This window comes from Echinops telfairi, unplaced genomic scaffold (genome assembly GCF_000313985.2).
Source record: "Echinops telfairi isolate 266 unplaced genomic scaffold, ASM31398v2 ScPeMD7_7;HRSCAF=31, whole genome shotgun sequence".
In the NCBI taxonomy this organism is placed as follows: Eukaryota; Metazoa; Chordata; class Mammalia; order Afrosoricida; family Tenrecidae; genus Echinops; species Echinops telfairi.
This window is the reverse complement of record NW_022103904.1, coordinates 10310778-10320001: the sequence shown is the minus strand read 5'-3', so window position 1 is coordinate 10320001 and position 9224 is coordinate 10310778. Positions and strand designations below refer to the sequence as shown.

The 9224-nt window shown below is 47.1% G+C and overlaps 1 protein-coding gene across 2 annotated transcripts in view; it reads right to left on the bottom strand.

Annotated features, from left to right (window-relative positions):
* Positions 1-1383: 1383 nt before the first annotated feature.
* BLVRA (biliverdin reductase A) overlaps positions 1384-9224 on the bottom strand; it is a 28970-nt gene continuing 21129 nt past the window's right edge. For both annotated transcript variants that reach the window (XM_045286396.1, XM_045286395.1), the window contains exons 6-8: positions 4698-4805; positions 3547-3718; positions 1384-1759 (exon numbers count right to left, since the gene is read on the bottom strand). In XM_045286396.1, the coding sequence (XP_045142331.1) occupies positions 1501-1759; positions 3547-3718; positions 4698-4805 (539 nt within the window). In that variant the 3' untranslated portion in view covers positions 1384-1500. The remainder of the gene's footprint in view (positions 1760-3546; positions 3719-4697; positions 4806-9224) is intronic.

Here is a 9224-nt window from a genome sequence, read left to right as displayed (position 1 = left end):
ATAGGCCATTTTACAGCTTGTTTTACAGGCTGGTAGCTTGGACAGGCTGAGGGCTCTCATACTTTGCCACTTTCTCTGTGGTCACAGGTCTCTTTCAGCCACCCACCTGGGGAGGGACCCCTGGGCACCTTCTCTTCCTGGCAGCAGCTCTCATCATTATTTTTCTTGCTCCAAACCTTCCTGAAAGTCCCTTGAATGTCATCCAGATGTCCTACCTCATCATTCAAAGGGAGGAAACAGAATCCCCAAACATTTTAAGAAAGTTGCAAACAATTTAGCAGCCTACTCAGCCAGCAGCTGGGCCCCGCATACTTCCCTCTGCATCCTGGGGTCTGCTTGCCTCTGTCTTGTCTCCTCTGTGCTGTCTGAATTACACTACTTTTATTTTACTCCTTGCCCATGTTCCCTTTTTCCTGTGTCTGCTCCAGTTCTCACAATACCTCGGCTGGCTCCACCCAGAGGCCCCTGCCCTTGCCCTGATGACCACACAGGTGTCACCTCCCCAAGTTGAAGCTCTCACCAAGGCCATCCTCTCTTGCAGGTGTGAATGTCGCTCGAAGCACCTTGAGCAACCCGGGTTCCTGCCAGTGTTTGCAGGGTTCTGCTGGTTCCTGGAGGGGTGATCCCACCCATCTTTAAACCAGAGAAGCAATGCTGTTCTTTACTACCAGTGACTTGATTCCAACTCCTAGTGAGCCTAGGTAGGGTATCGGTGGATGGAAATCTTTCCAGGAGCAAACAGCCTCATCTTTCTGCCCCAGAGAAGCTGGTGGGTTTGAATCACTCACCTTCCAGTTGGAATCCCACACTTACCCAATAGCACCACCGGGGCTCCTTCGTTGCCATTAGCTTGATGGAATAAGGATGGATGGGTTTAGTGACACACCCATGATTAGCTTTGGGTCTCACTGTTGGGATCCACAGGGTTTCCAGGGGCTGGATCCCAGAAGGATATGACCAGTTTTCTTCTGAGCCTTACTCTGGACGCTGCAGTGAAACCTCTCAGCATCACAGCAACATCCACGCACCACTGAGACACAGTGGTGGCTCCCACACAGTGCGCTGGCTGAGAAGCACGCCGGGGGTCCCTCAGGAAGATGAGGGCTCCATCAGTGACCCAACCATCCATGTCCCCCTCGTGGGGTGGTCATAGGAAAAAGCAAATGAAACCAGGCAAATGAGCAGCTACCCACCCTGTAAGGAAGTAAGGTTAACTGCCATACACAGCCCACCCTTAAGTACACACACACCCCAAACACCAGAACCAACTCACGACCATAAGCAAACTGTTACCCAAGAAAATGTGTTTTAATTAAGTATCAACACACACACACACACACACACCCTAACCACCACCAACAACTCACGACCATAAGCAAACTGTTACCCAAGAAAAGGTGTTTTAATAGTCAGCATCAAGAGAAAAGATCAGGTCTTGTTATAACAAAACTCCCCACCATGGTAGAAATGCTGCCACCCTCATCGTTCCCCAAGCCCATCTTAATTGTTTGGGCGGCACAACTTCTGGATTTCCTCGGCAAGCCCCAGGCAGTGCAGGATGCGCTTCTTCTCGGCAGCCAGCTCCTTCTTAGAGAACTGGCCCAAGAGTTTTTGGACGAATATATTTTGGTCTTTCAGGAAAATGTTCTTATTGATTCCGACATTGGGCATGTTCTCCAGGGCCCCGGATTTGAAATGGAAGCTCAGATATCGGTTCCGTTTTAGGCCGGGCCCTTTCTCTTCAGTCCACGTCAGCGGGCTGCAAGTGCAGAGAGGAGACACGGTAGTGGCCACTCAGGTGCCTGCCCTTCCGGGCCCAGCCCACACCAGGCGCTCACCCCCGCCCTGCCCTGTCCCCCATGCATGCAGCTGGTGCTCAACGTGTGGCTCTGTGTTCCTACTTTTCCTGTCAACCTTAAATTTATCTAATTGTGTCACCAAGCAGCAAAGCTAGCCCAATGGTGACTGTGCACAAATATCAGTTCGTTATTCTGCGGTTTTTACCCTGAGTTTCACAGAGCCCTGCTGGAGAATCAGTCCACAAGGCACTTCCATGTGGATGTGCACTTTCGTAGGAGCGAGCTCTTAGCTTTCAATGGATTCTCAGTGACAAGTGACTTCAAACAAGCGAACAGAAATCCCAAACTCCCACCGCTGGTGAACAAGTTTCTCCTGCAGGCACAAGTCAGCACTCTGAACAGACAGACATCTATAAACTCTCTCCGTCTCAGGGGGGGAACCTTTTCTTGCCTCACAGCTAAGGTGACCAGACGTCCTGCTTTTGGCCAGACAGTCCCAATTTTTGGCGTTTTAAAAAAGTCCCGAATTTTGGAAAGAATGAACGACAAGCTAGGGAACGGTCTATTTGGTCCACATAGACCAAATTTTTAATCAAGAGACCCCCACCCCGACCCCGCCCCTGGTCAATGGTGTCCTGCTTTAAATCTGGTCACTTACTCACAGCAGACAAGAGCTCTGCTGTCAGCTTGATGTAAAACTAGAGAAATCTCCTGAATAAACATTGATGTCAAGAAAGACCTTGATTAATTTGATATCATAGGGTATAAAATCTGTTTTCTTACAGTCTGAAAACAAAACAGCATCAAGGGCTGTTTAAATTAGAAACAACCGCTACAGGTTTTTTGCACCTAAATATGAGTATCTTCAGTTGGAGAATACTCCTTCCAATGCGTGCTGATATGTAGGCCACAGGTTTGCTTTATACTTGATACCTTTGAACAATTTACAACCTGGTCCACTCTGGGGGTAACAACAACTGCTGCCCCTCCCAGCCCCGCAGGAGAAAGACGGGCTTTCCACTCCCACAGTCACACTCGACACCCTCCCAGGAACCCGCAGAACTGACTCGATGACAGTGAGTTTGAGTTTTGAGAATGATCAGGTATCAGCTATCATACTTCTTTTGTGGACTTGATTTTCACATAGTTTTACAATCGTCTAAATATTGCCATTTTCATTATTTTTGTTTGTATGCCCTATCTGATGATATACATGTAATCTTTTCTTACTGTCAAATATCCGAAGCTCTTTCCAAGCCCTTAGTGAATGCAGCACCCTGTTTGCATTCAATAGCTTCACATGCGTATATATTAGCTAATAATGTGTGTGTGTGTGTGTGTGTGTGTGTGTTTCCCCACAGACTCTTCTTCCTAGAACCAAGTCTCAAGCATGAAGGGATGTGCTGTTGGCTCCCAGATGCCTCTCCCTGCTTTCTCCTTCCTTCACTTTCCCCCACTGAGTGGACCAGTGTCAAGAAGAAGGCATGTGCTGCATAGTGCTTAGAAAGTCTATTGGCTCCCAGAAGGCCTTTCAGCCTTACAACCCTTAAGAGAGCATTCTACTGTGTTCTGAGGGTTGCTGAGTCAGCACAGACTCCATGGCAGTGGGCTTTGGCCTGTGTGTAGAGGCAGAGGGCTCTCAGGGAGGTGGAGGGCCAGCCCCTGTTTCCCTCTGCCTTCTGTCTTCCTCCTTGCTAACACTCAGCCCCCGGGGCTCCTTGCCCACAGTCTCTCCCAACGGACTCACCTCTTTTGTTCCGTCTCCAAGCACACGGTCATCTTCATATACTGTTCTTCCTTTCGCTCCACCAAGGTGGCAGACACAACAGAAAGCTCCCCAAAAAGGGCGACCAGCCAGGTCAGGCGAGAGATGCCACTGAACGCCGGGAAGCCGAACTGCTCTTCCTTCAGAGGCGCGGCTGTGGGGAGTCGCAAACATGGTGGGAACAGGAAGCCAGGGGTGACAAGGCAGGGGATCGGGAAGGTGCGAACAAAGACACGTACAGGGCTAACCCAATCTCTTTCTTTAAAGCCTCTCCCATTCTTCTGTGCCCTAAGTTCCATCTTATGCCTCAATCTGCAAGCTACACTACCTGTGGGACACCTAACCTATGGACTGTGTTGCTGTAATTTGAAGTTCCTTTAAGACCTGCTTCACCATGCTACTGGAGTAGACATCTCTTGAGCTGGGGACTGTCGGACCCTGTCATCTGGCTGATGGTTGGTGACCTGCCTTGCTGTTTGTTGCCTGTGCCCGGATAGCCTGAAGTGCTCTACAGAGGACTGCTCGGTGGCTCTCAAGACTTGGGACTGCCAGTGTCTCACAACTGTCTCACGGGAGTAAGTTGCATGGAGCCATTTGTACTGCTTTATAGATTAATTGTTTATTTCTTATGCTACATATCTATCTATATAAATATATATAAAATCATTAGTGTCCTAGTTTTGTTTCTCTAGAGAACCCTAGTAGATAGACATTCTGTTTGTTCTCAAAGAATGCATAAAACCCATTTTTTCTTTAAGCATCCACCTCCCCCAGCCTTGTAAAAAAGGACCACATAACAATGCACAACTTTCTGCGGAGAAAGAGCTCCAACCTGGGAAGATGTCAGGAGCGAACCTTCGGCCTCAGAGACTGGCACAGAAGCATCACTATGTTCTTAAGTTTGCACATGCCTTGTTACCCAAGGTCCACCAGTGAAATAAATCTCATTTGGAGGAAGAATCAAAACAGATCTTTTCATTACTCATTGAAGCAGAGGAAAATTAAATAAAATCAGCCCAGGTCTGAGTGTCTTTAGCAGGAAGGAATCCCAATGCGCGTTCCAGGAAGCCGGGATGGGACTGGAAAGGCCGTCTGGCCCTCCACTGGGGAGATCTGCAGCGGCCAGAACTGACCTGTGAAGAGGAGAGATCCCTTCAGCAGGTCCTTCCCCACCACTTCTTTCTTCAGGAACGCAAACTCCTCCATCAAGAGTTCAACATGCTCCTCATGTAGGATTTTTCCTGTCACAAAGTAAGAAAGGCAGTTATTCAGGGACTCCAACCGAAAGCTGAACACCAATGCCTAGAATTCCTCAGTCATCAGAAGGGACAAACAACCCAGGCAGGTGCATGGACAACAAAGTGTGGTCCATGCAAACTCTGGCACCCTACTCAACCATACAGAGAAACACATCCCATAACATGGATGAAACTTGAAATCAGTCACAAAAGGTGAAGCTAGTCACAAAAGGACAAGCACTGAGTTCTCATTTGAAATATCTAGAACAGAAAAATACGCAGAGAAAAGAATGTCATTAGTTGTTATGGGAGCGGAAAACGGAGAGTCATTGTTTAAGGGCCACTGAGTTTCTGTTAAAAGTGATGAAAGATTTTGGAAATGGATAATGGCGACAGTAGCACAATACGGCGAACGCAGCGAATGTCAATGGAGTGTAACTTAAAACTGGTTACAATGGCAGACTTTTAGTTATCTATCATTTAGGCAGTCATGGTGGTACATTCTGGAGTCTCCCTTGAGAACAGAAGAGCCCACAGGTTTCACTCTGACACCTCCCAACACCCTAGCACCACTTCTAAGCGCCAACAGAGGGGAAACCTCAGAAAGAAAGAGGGTCCACTTGTTCCTAAAGGCAAGATGATCTAGCCAAGCTTTAGCTTCAGCCCTGGACAGAAGGGGGCACTGAGAGCTAGAGCCCAGGTAGAAGAAGGTGCTACAATTGAGGGGAGGGTGGGGGTAAAGGGGAGCCAAAGGCAAGGAGTTCACAAACAAGGAGAATGGTTTGAAACTGATTGTAGTAACAATTGTCCAATGCTACTTCACATGATTAAACTATGGAATTTTATGATATCTGTATTAGCTCTTAATAAAATGGTTTTGAAAAACAAAATTAGACTCTTCATTCCAAAACGCTGGAAGAACCAGATGATTGAAAAAAAAGAAGCAAAACAAGTGTTAGAGGGACGATAAAGCCTTAATATTAATAACTAAAACTGATTGTAGGAAAAAGTTGTTAAAATATTTTGATTTTTTTTTTAACATCTGGACCAGTAGCTTCATAAACTACTGTGTACAATCTGACATGTTGGCTGAATGATGATTACCTGGGTTCATCCAAATTCATTCTGCACGTCACATGTCTGCATTTTCCTGTGTGGAAGTGATAGCTCAATATAAAAAGAAGACAAGGAGTCATGCCGTTCAATGTGTTATCTGGGTGAAGCAGATGTCATTGAAACTCAGGTTTCTGCCAGGGCCTTCAGAGCTGCTTTTCTAGAAGCAAAGGGACTTGTTCCTTAGCCACTCTCTTGACAAAGCGTGCCAGGTAGCTAGCTTAGTCACCAATGCAAGTGCTAGCAAAATCGGTACCACTTCGTGTCTTAAACAGGGCAAGTGTCGGGGGTGAAGCATGGGGCTAGAGAAACACATCTTCTAGTTCCGAGAAGGCCCAGGGGCAGAACAAAGGCTGGCCCACTGCTGTCATCGACAGTGATTCATTTAAGGTTGTGTCTTAATTTTATGAAAAGGGAACTGTGAATTTTGTTCCACCTGTGATATTTAAAATGCCGAAAGGACCCCTAACCATGCATCAGTCAACTACATAATACCCCATGCTGGGGTGTGCTCTCCCCAGTTCTTAGACAGTTCTTCTATGAAATTGAGACCTTGATTCCTATAATCTGCTTCTTACCCCTGGAGCAGCACGGAATGTTCCCCTCCTGTGGAGATTTTGAAATACTTCAGTAGTTTGGAATCACATGGTTGGCAAGCTTGGCTGCTAATCTAAAGATTGCAGGTGTGAGTTTAGCTAGAGGAAGAAAGTCCTGGCAACCTACTGCTGCCCTGGCCACTGAAACCCTACTCTGACACTCATGCAGCTGTCCTGAGTCAGAGCTGACTGGACGGAAACTGGTTTGCCTGGAGTGCTTTCCATCTGTGTGATCCATTCGACTTGACGTTAACGATTTACACATCTAATGGGCTGCAACCTAAGAACCCTTGGGAGGACGGTGCAGGACCGGACAGTGGTTCGTTCTGCTGCACGCCATGAGTCTGGCACCTAAGACAGCGGGAGCCCTGGAAGACTTGGCAGGTTAGGAATTGGGCTGCTGACTGCGAGGGGAGCAGTTAGAAACCACCAGCAGCTCTGGGGAGAAAGAGGAGACTTTCTGCTCCCAGAAAGAGGCACAGTGTATCACCCCACAGGAGCAGTTATAGGGTTACGGTGAGTCTGAATCGACTCAGTGGCAGTTTTGGGGGGAGGCAGTCAGTCATTATGAGACCATTGGGCCTTGCGTTATTTGTTCAAATTATCTCTGACCTTTGCCATCGCCGATAACACACGCTCTTTTCGGTGAGTGTGCAGGATTGCATAGGGTGCGTATGGCCTGGGCTGTGCCTTCACTTGCAGCAGGCGAATTCACATGACTGATGGGCGGTTTGTGCTCATCTGGCAGCTTCAGCGCCTCAAGGGCAGGGGCCAGCTCTTTGACGCCGTAGTCCTGGGCACACCCTCCCGCTCACACCAGAAGAACGACCATGCACAAGTGCTAGTCCCTGCTTCGAGAATGAGTGATGAATACCTTCCTAGAGTGCAACTCATTTTACGGCGAAGAGCTCCCTCCTTGGTTTTAAAAAGTCCATTCATGATCCGAACAGACCCACCCGGGTTATGCTTATTTAAGGGACCACTTACAAAGCCCCAGTATAACAATGGTCTTTGGCAGTTTCTTGTTTTTTAAGAAATTAACTAAAAAAAAAAAATAGTAAAAAAAAAAAAGAAGAACTTAACTAAAGCCATACTAAATTCAGATTTCCTGCAAGCTTCCCAAGTGTGCCTTTTCTGTTCCTGAATCCCACCCGGGACACATTGAGTTCTGGTGTCTCCGGACGGTCCTCTTGGACGGCTGAAAAGTTGTTCAGGCTCTCCTTGTTCATGAAGCTGGTGGCTCCGAGAAATGCCAGTCAGGTATTTGTAGACTGTCCTTAACTAGATCTTGTCTCATGATTTTCTGCTGAAGAATGTCCCTCGATTTGATTTTGTCTCATGTTTTTATTCAGATTTCAATGGGCGTTGGGAAAGGAAAGCACAGAGGCAAAGTGCCAGACTCGGCGCATTGTGTCGGGGGCTACAAGCTGTCAACAAGACCTATCCCCGCGCACTGGTGAAGGTAGTGTCTGGCTGGCTGCCTGCTTCCCCCACTGTTCTCTTCGGAAGGAAGCCACGATGCACAGCGCTTTATCTTTTTGAAAGAACAGCCTGTATAGTATCCATATTCGAAGGAGCTTGATTTCTTAAATTGGCATCCTTTCATTTATTTCTCTGTCCCTGGATGTAATTCGTATACTTAGAATTGTGTCCAAAAATCCAACTGTCCTCAAGAAAATGTTTTCCACGGGTGATCCTGTGCCCCTCCCATTGCACTGCACAGAAAAGGCTGGTGATGCCGGCCGGACTGATGGTCACCATCATCTGGGTAGAACGGCAGCCAGTAGAGCTCTCCCTTGCCCACATTCCTTTTCCCTTTGCAATTCAGGAGACACTTCTATGGGCTATCCTTTGAGAGCTTGTACTTACTGCATGGACATCCGTGTCATGAGGCACATATAGGAGTAAGTCAAATATATTGCTGTTGGGGTCCCGGTTCATACATACACAAGTTGTTGCTAACGAGATGGCATTAAACATGCCGCTGCAATCAGTGAATGGCTCCAGACAAGTCCCTCAGCTATGTGTTTGTCTTAGTACCTTCAAAAAGCAAAAAAGGTCCAATCAAAGCGGTGGTTGCTGAAGGGGTCTGCTGTGGCAGCAACATTCAAGGAGGCAGAACAGTCATTTCTTAAGGTTATGGGATTTCTAGGGATTCTGAAGGGTTGGTGTTGATACATCTTTTCAAAGAATGATCCTGGGGACCTCTCGGTTGACGTTTTAAGAAAATGGAAAATTGCATCAGTGAGTAAAAGATCAGGGAAGTTGTGGCAAGAACTTTTTCCACCATGACAATGCATCTTCTCATTCTTCTAGGGTAGCGAAACGCAGCCCATCCACTCTCCAGCCCTGTTATTGCCCCGTCAGACTTCTTTTTGTTCCTCAAACTCAAATAACATTGAAAAGGAACACAATTCGAGTCTCACAAGGATGCCAACCCACCATTTTCTGTGGTGCAAATCGAGGAACATGGCAATCTTTACGGAACAACTAGATGGAAACACCAGCTTTAGAGGTATAGAGACCTATGTAGAGGATATGTTGGGAAACAACACGTTTGCATTTTGATATTTTTGTTTAATGAAAAACAAAATATAACTCACTGCCATGGAGTCCATTTTGACCCATAGTGACCTTATGGCCGGGGTAGAGTTGACCCTGTGAGTTTCCAAGACTGTAATTCTTTTTAGAAAAATCACTTTATTGGGGGCTC